Source organism: Rhinoraja longicauda, chromosome 25, assembly GCF_053455715.1.
Source record: "Rhinoraja longicauda isolate Sanriku21f chromosome 25, sRhiLon1.1, whole genome shotgun sequence".
NCBI classification, from domain to species: domain Eukaryota; kingdom Metazoa; phylum Chordata; class Chondrichthyes; order Rajiformes; family Arhynchobatidae; genus Rhinoraja; species Rhinoraja longicauda.
In genome coordinates, this window is record NC_135977.1 from 12,727,600 (window position 1) to 12,747,888 (window position 20,289).

The 20,289-nt window shown below is 40.7% G+C and overlaps 1 protein-coding gene across 1 annotated transcript in view; it reads right to left on the bottom strand.

The window, feature by feature from the left end:
- Nucleotides 1-9,129: 9,129 nt before the first annotated feature.
- mapk1 (mitogen-activated protein kinase 1) overlaps nt 9,130-20,289 on the bottom strand; it is a 49,857-nt gene continuing 38,697 nt past the window's right edge. Inside the window, exons 6-9 of the mRNA XM_078421252.1 lie at nt 19,115-19,246; nt 16,633-16,742; nt 15,053-15,195; nt 9,130-10,983 (exon numbers count right to left, since the gene is read on the bottom strand). Coding sequence (XP_078277378.1) covers nt 15,076-15,195; nt 16,633-16,742; nt 19,115-19,246 — 362 coding nt within the window. The 3' untranslated portion in view covers nt 9,130-10,983; nt 15,053-15,075. The remainder of the gene's footprint in view (nt 10,984-15,052; nt 15,196-16,632; nt 16,743-19,114; nt 19,247-20,289) is intronic.

The following is a 20,289-nucleotide window of genomic DNA, read 5'->3' on the forward strand; positions in this document are numbered from 1 at the left end:
AATTGGTTGAATGCACTGATGTAATGTTCGGTTGGGATTCCAGCTGAGATGTTTCTCAAATTCATTACAATCAAACTAATTTGTCTTCTCCCTTCCCCATATCTGCCAATGATTTTCAGGTTCTGCAGATTTTTTTGATCTTCAGCTCATGGCAGGGAATCTGTATTTTCCAACATCGGCAAAACCGCAACCACTGGTGCATGAAACAGGTTGCTTAGAAGTAGCTTTAGGAATGGGGCTCTGAAAGGAAGTAATTTGACGATTTCTGACTGTTTGACAAACAACAAATGTCTCTTGTTCTGTAATGCTAATGACTGACGGAGAAATACAATGATTTATTTAGCATCTTTCAGTTTCTGAATGTCCCAGAGTGGTGAAATTAATTTAAATCGAGACTGAAATGTTAACATCGTTGCAACAATGTATTGCAACAGGTGTTGCAACAATCAATTTTATGCAGAAAAATATTCCATAAACAGTAAAGTCTTCATGACCAGAAATCCTATATTAGATGGTTTTTACCAAGGGATAAAAAAATGGAAAGATATCAAGGGAAAATTACCCTGTTCAATCATGTCTCCAGTGTTGTTTCAGATTCACCTTAGTATAATGCCTCATGTGAAAGATCATATCTCTAACAGCAAATCACTCTATCAACTCCATACCACTCTTGGCTTTTCTTTTATGTTTAATCCCTTTGAGTGAGGTTTGAACCACCAATTTGAAATTTCCGAGGTAGAAGTGCAGAATCCTATATGTTCATGGCACACATCGGCTGGTATCAGAGCTTGGAGTGAAGGCACAATAAAATGACAACAATAAAACATTTAAAAATAAAACTTAAAAACTATCATTGCTTTATCTTCACTGGCTGACCTATGGATCCCAGCTAAGTATCACCTCATCCTTATTTTAACCCATTCCTCAATCATGCTGTTTTCCATCTCTGTTATCTCCTCCAGCTCTTCAACCCTCCAAATTATCTGCATTTCCCAATTCCAGCCCCTTCACTATTCTGAATTTATTGGTCCATCACTGGTGGCCATGCCTTCAACTACAAAACAACAAGCTCTCAAATTCCTTCCCTAAATTTCTGTGCTTTTATCCTTCTTTGATTTCAAACTCTCTTTGACTAAGCCTATGGTCATATATCTTAGTGAGTCAGCACCAAATTTTGTTCGCAATGCTTCTTCAAATATTTAGATAAAAGGTGCTATCTAAATACAATTTCAGTTGTAATTGGGGATTTTTCTGCCTACTGTAATATCAATGATAATTTGCACAATAGCCCCAATTAACAGTGAAGAAATCCAACCTCCCGATTATTAATCTCACCTTCTCCACGGCGATCTTAAGCTACTTAAAGGAAACACAATTTCCAAAATAGCCTGTTATTCTTATTGCGCCACAGATGGAGGTGTAATGTCGGTAATCTGTCACAACAGAGTTCAAGAACATACCACTTCCTTGACTAGCTATGAGCAAGAGCATGCGAGAACATCTACCCATATATTAAGACTTGCATCTATTAAATGCCAACACAGCATAGCAGTTGCACTTCTGTCACATTTATTTATTGTGCAGCAGTTGATTTGTGCAGCAGGGAATTCTTCCCATGTGTTTTACTCTCCGCTTAGCTTTCTTTATACAAGTAGCAGAATAAAAAGTTAATTAGCTCCCTCTAGCTTCATACATTAGAAGTAGCTAACTTTTTAAACAATTGTTCCGACAATTATGATTACTAGATTTCTAACTTCTGTCCCCAATTCTCTTAAAAGTATGACATTTCACTTCCCTGCCTCCCCAACAATATATCCATTTCGCCAAATCTCCCACTTGGCTAATTGAACCATCAGTATAACTGACATTGATTTATCGCCTGGCCTGTAACAGACCACAATGAAACCTTCTTGTTTTAAATATATATTTACTCAAAATTGTACAGTGCTCCTCCTATTTTAAAGTAGGACATCATCTGAATGACCATTAGCCACATGTCAGTGCATTCAAGATTAAAACTACCATGTAATAATCGTACACATGAGACTGCAGGTGTTGGAATCCTGAGCAAATGAAGATATGACATTTTGGGTTGGTACTCCTTCCAACTGATGGAGTAGAGGGGATATTAATATAATAACAGGAAATATGGCTTCTCAAGTTAGCCATAGAAAGTAAAAGTAATGTTCAGCATATCAGCACCTCTCTCACAGAATTGATGAAATAGGCCCTTGTTCCCTCTAGCTTGTCCACTTAAAGACCTTGCACAAACACAAATCCCCCAATTCCCCCTATATCACAAAACCAGTTGGCTTTTATCTTGAATGTATTCGCAACCGAGCCTCCATAACCTTCTTGGGTACAGAATTACAAATATTCACTATCCTCCGGCTGAAATAGTTTCTTCTCAATCCTATCCTCAATGTCAAGCCTGATTTCAAGACTACTGTTCTGGATAGAAACTACAGCCCAGTGGAAACATCATCTCTATATGCTTTCCAATACTGTAAGAATTTTGTGCACATCAATGAAATCACTTCTCATCTTTGCAGATGCAAGAATGTATAAGTCCAGTTCATTCATTTCTCATTTGGTAACCACAATATCTTGGGAATCAATCTAGTGAACCTTTGTTGAACTCCCTCTATCACAAGTATATCTTTAGGCAGATCAAATTGAACACAATATTCCAGATGTGGTCTCACTTAGGGGCTGAGATAATTAAAGCAAGATGTCTACACTTGTAATGAAATCCTCTTGCAATAAAAGCCAACATACCATTTCCTTTTCTAATTACTTGCTTTGGATGCATGTTAACTTTCAATGATTCATATGCAAGAACACCCAAGTTCCTGCGGACACCAATACCATTTAAACTCTCAGTTTGTTTTATTTCTCCCAAAAGTGAAGGATCTCACATTTTCCAACACATTTCCATCTTCCATGTCTTTGCTCATTCACTTAATGATTAAGTCTTAATCCATCTGCATCCCCTGAATCCTGTCTGCATCCTCTTCACGGTCCTTGCTGTGTCCCAGTTTTGTATCTGTATCAAACCTGCATATATTACATTTTATCCCCTCATTCAAATACTGTAAATGATGCAGATGGGAACAGCTGAAATTCCAGCACCAGTCTCTATGATATTCTATTAGCAACAGTATTTCAACATGAAAATTACTCGATTATCTACAGCACAGCACAGAAACAAGCCCTTTAGCCCAGGGCCGTCTTAACGCATGGGCCTGATGGGCACTTGCCCGGGGGGCCACGAGCATAGGGGCCCCATGCTGAATCTGTGTATGTTAAGTGACTTGCAATAAACAAATACTTTAAAAATGTAGGTTCAATAAGTGCTTTTTTCGCAACATTTTCGGTCACTAAGTGCTTCTCACAGCGATCTGTAAGTGCTTTTTGCAACAATGTAGCACCCTAAGTCCATCGCCAAGTGCTTGTCGGTAAGTGCTTTTCGCCGGCACGACAGGGGGGGGTGGTAGGGAAAGGGGGGTGGGGGAGAGTAACGGTAGGGGCCCCAGTACACTGCTTTGCCCGGGGGCCCATAATGCTGTAAAAACGGCCCTGCTTTAGTCCACTATGTCAGTGCCCAACAGGATTTAAACTGCACATGATCCATATCCCTCCATTCCCAGCAAAACCATATGCCTCTCTAAAAGCTTCTTGGCATTGTGTTCCAGGCATCCACCAGTCTGTGCAAATTAACTTGCCCCACACATCTCCCTTACACTTTCCCCCTCTGTTCTTAAAGCTGTGCTGAGGCGATGGGATCCTAGAAATTGAAAGTTATTGAAGAGTTGAAGGGCGTGTGAGATTTCTCAGATTTAGATTGGAAGGGACTGAACAAGGTAGATAGGATATAATCAAGGTATGTCGAGATGGAGTTCAGTGGGCAGAAACATTGGGTCTGCCAGAGCAATCCTGTTTGTGGATTTTGGAGAGGAGGTAGAAGCAGGCAGTGCAGGGCTGGGGTAATATATAGACACTGTACATAAAGAATGCAATTAAGCATATACTTCCTGCAATGCAGGCGGTGACTAGTGTTTAATACAGGGACTGGCGTTAGGACTCTAGCTTATAACAATTAGCCAAGTGCCAAATTTCCGAGAATCCTAAATTTGGTGGATGTAAAGCAACTTCATGGGATATAAACAGGCCAAATGAGTAGGACACAACATAGCAAATAGGCTACAATGTGGAAAATGTGAAGTTACCCACTAGTGTACACATGTAAAAATGCAGACCATTTGTTGATTAGTGAAACTGATAAGTATACATGCCCAATAGGACCTAGATATGTTTGTACTCAAGTCTCTGAAGAACGACGTGCTGGGGAAACATGCAATGAGGGAAAATGGTATATTAGCTTTTATTACAAAATGATTGGTATACATGCCAGCTCAAAGCACTATGCAATTTAAAATATTGCAATTTTGTTTAATCTTGCGCAGTGTATAGAATTAATGAGTATGTTCCTTACCTGGGGTTCACATGAACCAATTTATGCTAAAATCTTATGAGGAACAATTACCAAAGCATTAGTCATACAGATCCATCACCACAGAAATTGAAAGCTGCCACATCCTTAGCTCCTTAATACATCAGGAATCATGTTAAACAGCCATACAATCAGCTGTTCTCAACAAGACTTCATAATGGCGAGATGATTATTTACCGATACCTTTCACAATATCTTTGTTTAAAGTTGACATTTAACTGTTTATCCACAATTATTTGCCATAATTAGCTAGTTTAGCATGCTTCCCTCGCAGCAATTGAAAGTCTTATTCCCTCTGCACCTAACTGGTTCACCCTTTCACCACACCAACATCCACAACCCTTCTCATGGAACCTTCCTGAGCAACCAGAGCTGCAATAACTGCCCACCATCTAAAAGCTCAGAGTAGATGAAACTGACTCACTTGCACCTCTTCCAAATTGTAACTGGTGCTTGTGATGTGGAGCTACTCTACAATTTAAACAAAATCCAACCCAGATTGGGAAACCAATTTTTCGAAGACCTCTACGCAACCTTCAAGGATGAACCAACCAGAACTGATGCAAGGTCAAAGTTCATTTGTTTTTATCACCATCACCATCACCACCCCTCCCTCCAACTACCTGACCCGAGGATTTCCAAGTTTGCTTGAATTTCACATTTCCAACAATTCTGGTATCTTCGCATTTTGCCCCTTGTTCAACTTCTTGACATTGCCAAAGCTCACTTGAAGAAAGCAGTCAAGGTAAAAACTAGTCAGGCAAGTGAGTGGTCAAACACAAGGTCCACAAATGAAAAATTACGCAAAACTGTAAAGTAACTGTGCAGTGAAGATCTGTTAAACTGCATCACACCAGGATCAAAATATGACTGTGGATGTTATTCATAAATGTCCCTCTGTCAGTTTTTAAAATATTGCTTTCGTTGACAGGTTTGGTTTTGCTTTCAATGAGTCAGAGCTGTACATGGGCTATGCTTGTTATCTTGGCAGTGCCTTTTAATGGGGCCTGTCCCAGGGACTCAATTGGGCGGGAGACTTTGACTTTGCTCGTGGCGAACCTGACAGTGGATAAGCCATCTGCAAAGTTTGAATTTAATAATTGCAGTGGAATTCCCCACGTCGCATATTTTTTATCCCTGCAAATAAAACTATGGCTTGGACTGATGAAAGCATACTTTAACGAAAAACTGCAATAATAAAATTAACTGGGTGGCAATGCAAAACAATACTTTACACAATGAAATATGATTCCATATATCACCCTGCATTTCTCATTTAATAAAGAATTTTGCCTTTGGTTCAGAGTTCAGATTGAACTAATGATGTCTTATTTTCCATTCTGTTCTAGTGATTGCCTGGGAGTTATGGGAAGAGAGCACAGCTTACACTCCCATTCCAATCCATCTTCCCTCGTCTCCCACTGATTCAGTTGCAGATGAGCCATGCCAAAGTGATTAATTGCATGACAAGTTTTCTAAAACACATGACTTGGCAATTGGTCTTATAAAAAATGGCATACACATAAATGGACCTGATTTTATCTAATATTTACAACAAAAAAGACTTTGGCTTTGCACAGATGAGCCCTCCAGTTGATAGAAAAGTCTTAAAATGTCAAACTCTCCCTCAACTATCTTTTAAAGCATTCTCACATAAATTGTTTGGATCACATTTGACTCTTTCCGTCAATGCTCAAGCACATGGTACACACTTCGAAAGTTAGGAGTCTGCAATCATGTAATGGAACTTCTGGGTGGGCCAACAGCCACATCAGCTCATGGTCATCACCATGATTCCTTTAAATCAATCAGAGCAAATACTTGGCAGCTATCTTTCACTCCACTAATTGTTCACTTCCAGTTAAGTGAAAAAGGCAACAGAAGGCAATAGATCTGATGAATACAGTGCCCTCCATAATGTTTGGGACAAAGACCCATAATTTATTCATTTGCCTATATACTCCACAATTTAAGATTTATAATAGAAAAAATCATATGTGATTAAAGTACATTGTCAGATTTTAATAAAGGCCATTTTTATACATTTTGGTTTCAGCATGTGGAAATTACAGCAGAGTTCATACAAAGTCCCACCATAATGTTTGGGACACAGCAATATCATGTAAGTGAAAGTAGTCATGTTTGGTATTTTGTTGCATATCCTTTGCATGCAATGACTGCTTGAAGTCTGCGATTCATGGACATCACCAGTTGCTAGGTGTCTTCTCTGGTGATGCTCTAGCAGACCTGTATTGCAGCAATCTTTAGCTTATGCATGTTTTGGGGGCTAGTCCCTTTCAGTTTTCTCTTCAGCATATAAAAGGCATGCTCAATAGGGTTCCGATTGGGTGATTGACTTGGCCACTCAAGAAGTGACCATTTTTGAGCTTCGAAAAACTCCTTTGTTGCTTTAGCAGTATGTTTGGGATCATTGTCTTGCTGTAGAATGAACCGCCGGCCAATGAGTTTTGAGGCATTTGTTTGAACTTGAAAAGATAGGATGCGTCTACACACTTCAGAATTCATTATGCTACTGCCATCAGCAGTTGTGTCATCAATGAAGATAAGTGAGCCAGTACCTTCAGCAGTCACACTGTTGTTGCTCTTTTTAAGTACTTCCTGGCAAACTGTAACCCGGCCATCCTATTTTTGCGGCTAACCAGTGGTTTGCATCTTGCAGTGTAGCCTCTGTATTTCTGTTCATGAAGTCTTCTGCGGACAGTGGTCATTGACAAATCCACACCTGACTCCTGAAGAGCGTTTCTGATCTGTCGGACAGGTATTTAGGGATTTTTCTTTATTATAAAGAGAATTCTTCTGTCATCACCTGTGGAGGTCTTTCTTGGCCTGCCAGTCCCTTTGCGATTAGTAAGCTCACCAGTGCTCACTTTATAGCCATATAACAATTACAGCACGGAAACAGGCCCGTTCGGCCCTACCAGTCCACGCCGACCACTTTCTCTGACCTAGTCTCATCTACCTGCTCTCAGACCATAACCCTCCAATCCCCTCCCATCCATATACCTATCCAATTTACTCTTAAATAATAAAATCGAGCCAGCCTCCACCACTTCCACCGGAAGCTCATTCCATACAGCCACCACCCCTCATGTTACCCCTAAACTTTTGTCCCTTAATTCTGAAGTTATGTCCCCTTGTTGGAATCTTCCCCACTCTCAAAGGGAAAAGCCTACCCACGTCAACTCTGTCCGTCCCTCTTAAAATTTTTAAAACCTCTATCAAGTCCCCCCTCAACCTTCTAGGCTCCAAAGAATAAAGACCCAACCTGTTCAACCTCTCTCTGTAGCTTAAGTGCTGAAACCCAGGCAACATTCTAGTAAATCTCCTCTGTACCCTCTCCATTTTGTCGACATCCTACCTATAATTTGGCGACCAGAACTGCACACCATACTCCAGATTCGGCCTCACCAATGCCCTGTACAATTTTAACATTACATCCCAACTTCTATATTCGATGCTCTGATTTATAAAGGCAAGCATACCAAAAGCCTTCTTCACCAACCTATCCACATGAGATTCCACCTTCAGGGAACAATGCACAGTTATTCCCAGATCCCTCTGTTCCACTGCATTCCTCAATTCCCTACCATTTACCCTGTACGTCCTATTTTGATTTGTCCTACCAAAATGCAGCACCTCACACTTATCAGCATTAAACTCCATCTGCCATCTTTCAGCCCACCCTTCCAAAAGGCCCAAGTCTCTCTGTAGACTTTGAAAATCTACTTCATTATTAACTACACCACCTATCTTAGTATCATCTGCATACTTACTAATCCAATTTGCCACACCATCATCCAGATCATTAATGTAAATGACAAACAACAGTGGACCCAACACAGATCCTTGGGGTACTCCACTAGACTCTTCTTAATGATGTTCCAAACAGTTGATTTTGGTAAACCAAAGGTTTGACTGATGTCTCTGACAGTTTTACTCTTGTTTCTCAATCTCATAATGGCTTCTTTGACTTTCATTGGCACAACTTTGGTCCTCATGTTAATAAATAGCAATAAAAGTTTCCAAAGGTGATGGAAAGACTAGGTGCTGAGAGCTCTCTTTTACCTGCAGTAAGGAAGCAATTAAACACACAAGAACACAAGAAAATAGGAGTAGGAGTGGGCCAACCGGCCCCTCGAGCCCACTCCGCCATTCAATACGATCATGGCTGATCCTACCCCAACCCCCTTCCCACTATCGCCCTTCTTCCCACCCAAAAGAACCGTGTGATCTCCTGGGATCATACCTGAACAATTACAAACGCCTGTGAAGCCATATGTCCCAAACATTATGGTGCCCTGAAATGGGGGAACTATGTATAAACACAGCTGTAATTTCTACATGGTGAAACTAAAATGTATAAAATGTATAAAAATGGCCTGACAAAGTGCACTTTAACCACATGTGATTTTTTCTATTACAAATCTCAAATCGTGGTGTGCAGAGGCAAATAAATAAATGATGGGTCTTTGTCCCAAACATTATGGAAGGCACTGTATATAGAACATAAAAGGCATAGAAATGAAGAGATTAGTCATGCACGCTGTTAGAAGTTGTGTGTAGAACATACTGTATTTAAAAGATGCAGGGAGACATTCATTTAAAGAATTTTACAAGAGCTGTATGTGCCGGGAACAAAAAGAACATTCATTAACGGATTAAAATTTGTTTACATATATAACATTGAAAAAACTTAAGGCAAAATAAATCTTTGTACCTACAAGTTTGTCCATATATATATAATATGCTTAAATCCAATACCAGTCACAATACAATCAGGTATGTCTATGCGGTGACATCACATTTTGACACCTATTGTTGCAGGATTTTCCATTAAAATTTAACCATAACCGCTTTTCCATTTATTATACATGTTTAGATTTCTCTGGAGGGTACACAATTTATAAAGGCAGCAGACCAACTAGAACAAAAAGCCAACTGAACGAGTTACATGATAGTGCGCTCTATACAGTTACATCACAGAGTTTGCAAAAGGCGGCTTTTTAAAAAAAAAGGAATAAAGCATGATTTATACAGGAAGCAAAACCAGAGAGGAAACCGATGAGGGCTATAGAACGAAGCTTGAAGCAGTAAAATTTATTCCTGCTCTGTATCTGTATGCGTCTGATAAGTGTGTGTGTGTGTGTGTGTGTGTGTGTGTGTGTGTGTTTGTGTGTGTGTGTGTGTTTGTGTTTATGTGTGTGGCACTTGGACAGTCTTTGTATACAAAGCTTAACAGTCATGCTTGGACACAGTAAATTGTACAAGGCAATTGTCACCACAATAGGTTTCGAGACTAAGGATCAGGCACTGCACTTTAAATTCAAATATAGCTAAGAAAGCTCCACATTGTACAGGCTTCATCCACAAACACTCTGCGAACACAGAAAAGGGACAGGAATCTTTTACGGCACTCTTGATTCTCAATGCCATAAGCACACAGGGTCTTAGAATTCCAAGCTGCTCTCAAGGAGACCCACTCACCCAAGCTTCCTTTAAAACTGCTCAATCGTTTTTCAAACCAAAGCATCCATTTGCACTTCCTCCGATTTAGCCAGTACAGAAAAGCTTCAGAGGATGCAAGGCTGAGTTTTTTTTTCACAGACCAGGATTTTTACCTTGGAACTGTGTAACCCAATGCAAGTTTCTGAAATGGAATCAAGTTTGTTTTTTTAATATATTGAATGGAATGTTGTTCAAAAGAAAACTAGAGTAAAACACAATAGTGTTGTTGATGTCAGCATTGCATAATATTTCAGGGATATATGCCAGTAATTTACTTTTAAATCAATAAAAGACAGTGAGGGAGCCACCTTGACAGGCTTTAGAGTAAGAGTACACAATCTATACAACCATTCAACAGAGCAACACTGGTTTAAAAGAATGCAGGGTCAGTCACATCTCACACTGAATATCTAAATCTCTCTCTATGTTTGGGGGATCTCACAGGAGCATGCACGGTTTAGAAATCCCCCACAATTTAATCAAAGATTTGAAGCATCTGATGTGACCAGACACAGCAACCGTAATACTGAATGATCAGTTACGCTTCGATATATCTCAAAGTGCATTAAAAAACTAAACTGAAGTGCTCAAAATGTGTCTGTTGTATTTTATGTCTATTTATTTATTCACTAAGTTAGTCCTGCTTTCTTTCAAACACCATTGCTAAGTTACATAGGATATAGATCAATAAAGTGTGCACACTGGCTGTACAACTTTCAAATCTTTTGCAAATACCAATACAACCAAGTGTGAATTCTCATCTCTGAGTAGAGTCCACAGCAAGCAAAATTGCCAAGGCTTCCAGTATGGACAATCTCCATGGTTACAGGTGCCACGGCAGAGTTTTTAAAGAGTACAATGAATAAGCCGAGATGCACGAGACAGGATTCAGGAGGAGTTAGAAACAAACGAATTTGAGCATGTCCAGTCCTGCAGTCCTGGCCCTAGAAAGGCAACACACTGAAAATTAGCACAATCTGGAATGCAAGTACTTGCTCCAAAAACACCCCCTGAAATAAACAGAATATGCCAATAATGCAGATCTGTACTGTCAGCATTCAAGTATTGTTGATGCATGATTGGTCATCATTTTACACTTTTTATTCCAATGTTTGTATTTCAAATTTTAAATTGAGTCCCATCATAAATCTCCACTATAATGTTTAGTCTGCACAGAACAATGTGAAGGGAACACAATAGCATAACTGTCGAAGTTTATGGAATGATGAATATAAAAGTAGGGCCTTTACAGACAGAAATATGAGAATTATAATGGGGAACAAAGAGAAAAAAACAGACCATGCAAATAAATACCTTGGGGCTATCTTCACAAAGGAGGATATAAATAGCCTCCTAAAAGTCTTAGGGACACTAGAATCCAGCGGGTGAGCAATCAAATTAAATGCTTTCAAGAGAGTGTTAGTTAGAGCTCTTAAAGATAGCAGAGTCAGGGGGTATGGGGAGAAGGCAGGAGTGGGATACTGATTGTAAATGATCAGCCATGATCACATTGAATGGTGGTGCTGGCTCGAAGGGCCGAATGGCCTACTCCTGCACCTATTGCCTATCAGTATTAGTAGAGGGGGATGGAGAAAGGAATAGTATTACAGAAACAAATGTGCCTGAAGGCACTTAAACTCCAGGGCCATAGCTTGCATCCCCAGAATATTTAAGTGGCCCAAGAAACAGCCTATGCATTGTGATCACTTTCTAACCTTTGAACTCCATTCATTTCCTCCAGATTGGAGGTTAGCTAATGTAACCCCACTGTTTAAAAAAGGAGGGTGAAAGCAAGGAAACCTAGACTGGTTAACCTGACAGCTGTTGTGTGGAGTTTGTTAGACACCATTTGTTAGACACCATTTTTTGGGGGGTTGTGTAATTTGAATGCCTGTTTAGCGCTTTTATTGTTGGATTGTGTTTTTGGGGGTTTTGGGGTTGTGTGATTTGAATGCCTATTTAATGCTTTTATTGTTGGACTGTGTTTTTGGGGGTTTTTGGGGTTGGGTAATTTGGGTGCCTGTTTAGTGCTTTTATTGTTGGACTGTGTTTTTGGGGGGTTTTTGGGGGTGTAATTTTGATGCTTATTTAATGCTTTTGTTGTTGGACTGTGGGTGATTGAATTAACATTTTGTTCAAGATGGCCGCGCCGTTGTGTTTGGCTGCCTGCCACTGTATGTTTCTTTTTTTTTTCCTAGTCAGATGTGCAGCACTTTGGTCAACGTGGGTTGTTTTTAAATGTGCTATACAAATAAATTGACTTGACTTGACTTGACTTGACATTAAAGATGGAATAACAACGTATTTGGAAAACCAACAAGATAGGTCAAATTACGTGTGTGATTATGAAGGGGAAATCATGCTCAAGAAATTAATTGGCTTTGATGGTTGAACTTCTGGAGTGCAGAACTCATTGCTCGCATGGTGTTCCAGACAACAGGGTCCCATGTGAGAGATTAGTGTAATATTCAAGCATATGGAATTGGGGTTAATATATGAGCATGGTTAAAGAACTGGTTGGAAGACATGAGAGTTGGAATAAATAGGTCTTTCTAAGAGAGGCAGAAAGCAACCAGTGCAGTACAAGGTTCTGTGGAAGGATCTCCCGATATACATATGATTTCACTTAAAAATTGCAGATGAAAAAGCTGGTGGGAGTGGGAGCTGCGAGGAGGTTGCAGAGACATTCCAAGTACAAATTGGACAGGCTGAGTGGACAAATGCACAGCTGATACAGCATAATGTGGTAAATGTAACATCTTCCACTTTGGTGGCAAAAAAACAGGAAAGCAGATTATGATCAAATAAACAAGAGATTAGGAAAGGGGAAGGTGCAGTGAGATTCAAATCTTTATGCATCAATTGATTCACGCTGCTGCAGGACAGTTAGCATGAAAAATGGTATGTTAATCTTTGTAGTCGCAGGATGTGTGGAGTTGATTCTCCTCATCTGAGGAAAGTTGTACTTGCTATGAAGGAATTACAGTAAGGGTTCACCAAACCGATCCTAGGATGTTATGACTCGACTTGAGGAGAGGGGACTTCACCAAAACCTAAAATCCTGGCAATTCCCAATCATGGGAATTTCAGAACTGGGGTGACAGAGGGTGTTGGAGAGCCCACTTCAATAAGCAAAATCTCTTCACCCAAAAAGTGGCGTACCCGTGGAATTCCTCACTAGAGAAGGCCGATGAGGCCTTATCATTAAATAATTAGTCATGCAGGGCAAATGGAACTATATTATTTGGCTTCTTGGTCAGCACAGACAAATTGGGTCAAAAGGGCCCGTTTCTAAGACGCCATGAATCACACTAATGGGTAAAGACATTATATGCTAATAGCATATAGGGTGAGTTGAGTTAGATCAGACAAAAATTAACTTATTCTCAGATGGCTAGCATGCGGATGCCAACAATGCCTGTATTCACTGGAGTTTAGAAGGATGAGAGGGGATATAAAATTATAAAATAAGAGACATATAAAATTATAAAAGGACTGGACAAGCTAGATGCAAGTAAAATGGTCCCAATGTTGGGGTAGTCCAGAACCAGGGGCCACAGTCTTAGAATAAAGATGAGGCCATTTAAAACTGAGGTGAGAAGGAACTTTTTCCACCCAGAGAGTTGTGCATTTATGGAATTCTCTACCACAGAGGGCAGTGGAGGCCAAATCACTGGATGAATTTAAGAGAGTTAGATAGAGCTCTTGGGGCTAGTGGAATCAAAGAATATGGGGGGGGGGGGGTTGGGCACAGGTTACTGATTGTGGATGACCAGTCATGATCACAATGAATGGCGGTGCTGGCTCGAAGGGCCGAATGGCCTTCTCCTGCACCTATTTTCTATGTTTCTATGTAATTCCTATTCCAGACCTTCCAACATTTGATTTTACAAATTCATAATTTTGATGTGTGCAAAATTCATAATTTTTCATCAAAATTCATAATACTACAGTAATGCAACTTTCAGCAAAAAAAGTATGCATGCCAAATGCGCATATGCGTTGCGCTACATTCATGTGTGAGAAACTACTATTATTTCCAACAGTCTGTAGTTCTTGGACTACATGTACATTGTCAGGCCTATCATGAGTATATTCTGCTATTTATTGAACATAGATACTTTTTGCAACACAAAGAAAAATTTGTTTAAAAAAATATTTTGCTTTTTCCAAACACATCCCAAGTCTCTTGGTATTGAATAAAAGAACAATGGTCATAAAATGTTTGACTAAGTTATGAAGAGTTGCTATATGCGACTCAACTAAGCATACGGAGTACTTGTTGAAGTCAATATGCATATTAATTGATAATCAGCCCAAAAAAGTGGTAATTGGCTTTTCTGCTGTGTTTTATATTTTAACCTCATCTTAATTAATTAATATAGTGATATAATCTTGCACCTAAATTTAATATTTACTCATTACAGTCCCACCACTGATTTTCTGGCACTCTTGGTTCCAGTGCTTTGCTGGTTTATCCAGCTGGCCAAGGAACTCGGTGATGGGGATAAATGTGCTGGTTCCAGCTGGGCTGGAGTTCCAGAGCCCTGGCCGCAGGTTGCAAATTCAACCCACCGATCGGCCATGGAAGTCCTGATGAGGTCGAGATTGGCTGCCTTGCCCAGCCTAGGTGCCACATTTTCAGGGAGACTTCCAGGGCGGGGGGATTTCTTGCGGAACCATTAGCATCCAAATTGACAAATTGCAATTACCGACTGTTTCGCGGATAAATTGTGAGGCGAAATCGGAATGGCGGAAATGAAATAAGAAAGCGGAAACTTTCCGCCAAATTCGGACGGGTTGGGAGGGGTGCTATTCTATTCCCTATTATTTGCATTCCTCATGGATGAATATTAAATCTTATAAAGCATTACGTATTAAGGTATCTGAAACTCCTTAGGAAGATTACAAAGTTGAGCCAGATAGATTTACTTTTGGTTTACAATGGAACATTTATATAGCCCTCGGGTGTTTAATCATTCGGGTGTTACACTCAAGCATGTTGAAGGTTACCTGTATGCAAGGGTGCTTGTAGTTTAGGAATGCTGATACATTGGTTGAAATCTGGCCGTCTCCTCAAAAATCAGCTCCTTGAGCTTCTCCTTGGGTAGGTCATCCAACTCCATGTCAAACTTAAAGGGTGCTTCTGCAATAGGCTGAAATCAAATAATAGGAAATAAAATAACCTAATTTGCCTCCTGGTCCCACCACTCCAAAACCAAAAAGTTTAACTTTGCACCTGTTGAAGATGAAATGGGCCCATGGATCAAGCTGCATTGCTAAGCAATGTACCACAGATGTTTTCATCACAGGGGGGGAAACCATTCAGCTCCCTCAACACATATCAATAAAGAGCTGCCCCCGAGCCTGATCTCATGTTACTTCAGATTTTCATAATATAAGTTCTGCTTTTTTAACCTTAATCATTAGTAATTATTACTAATATAATTATTAATACTGTAATAATTAGTATTACTCCTTACACTTCCTTTTTCCTCTAGTTTTCTCTGTAACATCTTGCTTCATTTTATACTGCACTATACCCCACCTCCTCCTTTTGCTGAAAATTTATTTTATCTTTTCAGGGAAGGCCATCGACTTGGTTTTGCTCTTCTTATGCTAATCTTATTTTTATCTAATAGTCACACCATTAACTTTACTAAACATGGCGGATCCAACAAATCATCCACCAACATTTCCGTCGCCTACAACAGGACCCCACTACTGGCCATATCTACCCATCCCCTCCCCTCTCTGCGTTCCGCAGAGACCGTTTCCTCCGTAACTCCCTGGTCCACTCGTCCCTTCCTACCCAAACCACCCCAACCCCGGGCACTTTCCCCTGCAACCGCACGAGATGCAACACCTGTCCCTTTACCTCCCCCCCTCAACTCCATCCAAGGACCCAAACAGTCTTTCCAGGTGAGACAAAGGTTCACCTGCACCTCCTCCAACCTCATCTATTGCATCCGCTCCTCTAGATGTCAACTTATTTACATCGGCGAAACCAAGCGCAGGCTCGGCGATCGCTTCGCTGAACACCTGCGCTCGGTCCGCATTAACCAAACTGATCTCCCGGTGGCCGAGCACTTCAACTCCCCCTCCCATTCTGACCTTTCTGTCATGGGCCTTCTCCAGTGCCATAGTGAGGCCCACCGGAAATTGGAGGAACAGCACCTCATATTTCGCCTGGGCAATTTGCAGCCCAGTAGTATGAACATCGACTTCTCCAACTTTAGATAGTTCCTCTGCCCCTCCCGTCCCCTCCTCCTTCCCAGATCTCCCTCTATCTTCCTGTCTCCACCTATATCCTTCCTTTGTCCCGCCCCCCTGACATCAGTCTGAAGGGTCTCGACCCGAAACGTCACCCATTCCTTCTCTCCCGAGATGCTGCCTGACCTGCTGAGTTACTCCAGCATTTTGTGAATAATGGCCTTTCAAAGACCTCCTTAAACTATTCAAGTCCCAATGTACATCCCCAGACCAAGACACATTTAGCAAGACCAAATCAAATTCACTCTTCCATCTTAAGCAGTTCCCACAGCTGCGTTAATATATTCCCAAAATGGAAGTCAAACTGTGTCATGTCCTACCTCATCACTGGGGTCATAGTACTGTTCCAGGTAAGGGTGAGCAAGAGCTGCCTCCACTTCAATCCTCTTATGTGGGTTGAAGGTCAACATTTTATCCAATAAATCCAGGGCTGCAGTGAAAAGAAAACATTATACATCAAAATTAATGTCAGCACATTTCTCATTTGACAACTGTAACATTATGTTGACACATTTTCCTCATCCTATTTCTATTTTTAATAATGAGATTATCGGCATTAAGACACTGTTTTCAAGTCACTGGATTTTTGTGATGTACATTATCCACTGAATCCTCTTTGCTTCTCTTCATGTCTTTGTGAAACTTGTAATGAAGACCACTGTGTCTTAACATTTCAAACTGGTATTTACCAGATAGAGCAGAGCAAGATCGACCACTCGACCCTAAAAACCATAGTATGTCATGGCGCCATTTCAGTAGGCAGAAACTTGCAGAAACATTTAAAAAGAAAAATAACAAAAATCTGTTAATTGATAGATGAGATATATTCTGCATTTTAATGGTATCATCACACATATTGATCCCCCACAACACTGATTACACTGCGACAGGCATAGCGAACGGTGGGTTTCGCCTACTAAAATGGTGGACGTTCCGCTCCTTTGCGTACTACACTTCAGTATAGGCCAGTGGTGTCCAAACTTTTTTCAAAGAGGGCCAGATTTGATAATGTGGAAATACCCAAGGGCCAATGCACCCCCCCCCCGGACCTTTAACTAATGCGCTCCCCCCCCGGACCTTTAACTAATGCGCTCCCCCACCCCCTGGACCTTTAACTAATGCGCTCTCCCCCCCCCCCCCCCCCAGACCTTTACCTAATGCGCTCCCCCCCCCCCCCCCCCAGACCTCGCACTAATGCGCTCCCCCCCCCGGACCTCGTGTCTGACAATCCGCAGATCGGGCAGCGCTGACCGCCGGGAGGTGTAGTCGCCCTCTCCCCTCTCCCCTCCCCCTCCCCTTATTCTGTTAGACAGTGCTGGCGGGCCATAAATAATACATTTTAAGATGGAGGCTGCGGGCCGTATAAAATCTGACCTCGGGCCGCGATTGGCCCCCGGGCCGGACTTTGGACATGTCTGGTATAGGCAATTTCAACTGAGTGGTTCATCTTGCTCCTCTAGTATCTTTGGTATTTACCCAGTGGCAGAGTTGAATTAGATTGCACAATGTACCTGTGCATCAGAGGAGTCAAGCTGACTTGATAAAATACCTCCAGCTTCAAGAATTCAGTACCTCATAATGAGAAACAAATTTAAAGCAAAATTGATATATTTGCATTACTTAATTTGGGGCAACATGGAGTGACAGCCAAACTGCCAAGGTAACGTGTTGAGTAAAACTGGCCTTTCCTTTACAATCCTGTCAATGCAGAAAGTGGAAATAATTTGCTGGGGAATAGACGTTTTTTGACCAAAGACAAAGCAACCCTCAACCTTCCCAAATACAGTATTTGAGGCTCTAAACTACTGAGCAAAATTTTGCAATGAGATTACTCCAGCCTTTTACACCATGTCATATGCAAACATGCCATTTGGCCCGTTCGCCAGCATGCCATGCCCGCAGGACTGGCAACTGTGGTTTCAGCCAATACAATAAAGCTCTAGCCTGGAGCAGTCCAAGCACCAAAATTTGGGGGGGGAAAAAAGATTTTTTTTGTAGTACACTCGATTGTCAAGAAGTTTCTCTTGCTTGTCAAAAGAATGAATGGGAGGGGTAAATCAGTGTGGAACACTGTTGTAAAATAGCGATATTTTTCCACATGCACAATGCTAACTTTTAAATTACACCAAAAGATCAAACGCTGTACCTGAACATACATTAATGAAGTCCTTCTATAACTGATTCAGAAAGGAAAGCGATCCCAATTCATAAATTGACAATGGAATCAAATCATTCAGTCGAGGAAGGACTCCGAGTTTAATGAATTTCAGCTGGGTCACAATAGTGTGTTGAAAATAAAAGGAAGGGAAATAAACCAATATTACTGCTCAAGTGGAACTAAGTATTAATTTCTTGGTGTTCTGATGAATGTTTACCAACCTGATATAATATCCCTCAACCCACAGTTGCAGACTATTTCCAGTATTTTACTTTATATTTCTGTGGATTTTAAAGGTCGGTTCACTAAATGGTCAAGTCCCTTGTACACTTCTCATGGTATGAATCTTTGAACACTATATGCAACATAAGAGCAAGTGCAACCCAAGTCATCAACAGGACAATGCTAAAGAATTTTGGCAACTAAAATATTACCACCGGAGCACTGTATATTACATACATTTTAACCCTGGACCAAAGAAAACATCATTCATACACATTTACAATTCTTCTCTGCAAAAAACTGAGTTTGGGTGTGCCTTTTTGCATTCTGCAATAATTTCTAAATTCTTTCAAGTCTCACTTCAAACGAGCAATGTAAGCACATTTCCACAAATCTAAATCGCCTCTTCTGCTAAATCTTACCTTTTACATCAGCTTCGGGGAACAGCCTGTTCCAGGGAACTTTGCACTTGTGTGGCAGAGATTGCAGGTAGTTTCTGGCTTTGACGTTAATTATACAGTTCAGGTCGTCTGGAGAAGGTGAGCCAAGAATACCTAAAAACAAATGTGATTTAAGATGGAATTTTGTTACCAGGGTAACAATTTAGTTAGGCAAGAAATTAAAAGGATTATTTGCAGTTCGGTAAATAAATTTATTGTTTGATGTAGTCAAACGCACACTTTAGCACCAGTCAGATAGCACGGAAACAGACCGTACAGTCCGACTCGTCCATGCTGACCAAGGTGCCCATCTGAGCTGGTCCCATCAGCCCAATTATGGCCTATATTCCTCCAAATCCTTCCCATTTGTGTACCTGCCCAAATGTTTAACACTTATTGAACCTGCCTCAACTACTTCCTCCGGTAGCTCTTTCCATATACCCACCACCCTCTGCATGAAAAACGTTGCCACTCAGGTTTCTTATTTATTCTCTTCATGATTTCACAGCCCTCTAAAATTACCCCTCAGCCTTGTGCACTCCAACAATAAATCCTAGCCTGCCCAAAATCTGGTTAGCTCAGGCCTCGAATCCACAATTTAATATATTATCAGATGATAGCACTATCCAAATATTTGGACAAACTACCTCCAAGGTCACAAAATTATTTTCTCCATTTTCCAATTCATACAATATTCAATGTAATGTTTTTAAAAAATGTTTCAGCTTTCCCAAGCACCCCAATTTAACTGTGTAGCACCTTTTTCACGTGTACATTTTAATTTGGCAGCACGTAACAAATTCATGCAAAACAGATGGAGATTTCTGGATCATAAGAATTGATGGGTGAGGGGATACTGCAGAAAAAGCACTGAGGTGGAGGTTCACCACAATCCTGATGAATTGGAAAGCAGGTGTGAAGGATCAGATGGCTTGCTGTGGTTCTCATTTTGTTATGTTCTAATGAAAGCTTCAAATTTGAGAATGGAAAATTTCCAAAACAAAATGGTTCAAAATTATCTGACCAATGTTCCAATCCACACAGGAAAAAACTGGGAGAAAGAAATGATCTGTGCTGATCTGAATTACAAGATTCATCCACACTGCAATTCTCCTGTACTTCAATGAATGAGCGACAACAGCTCGGGAGTGGCATAC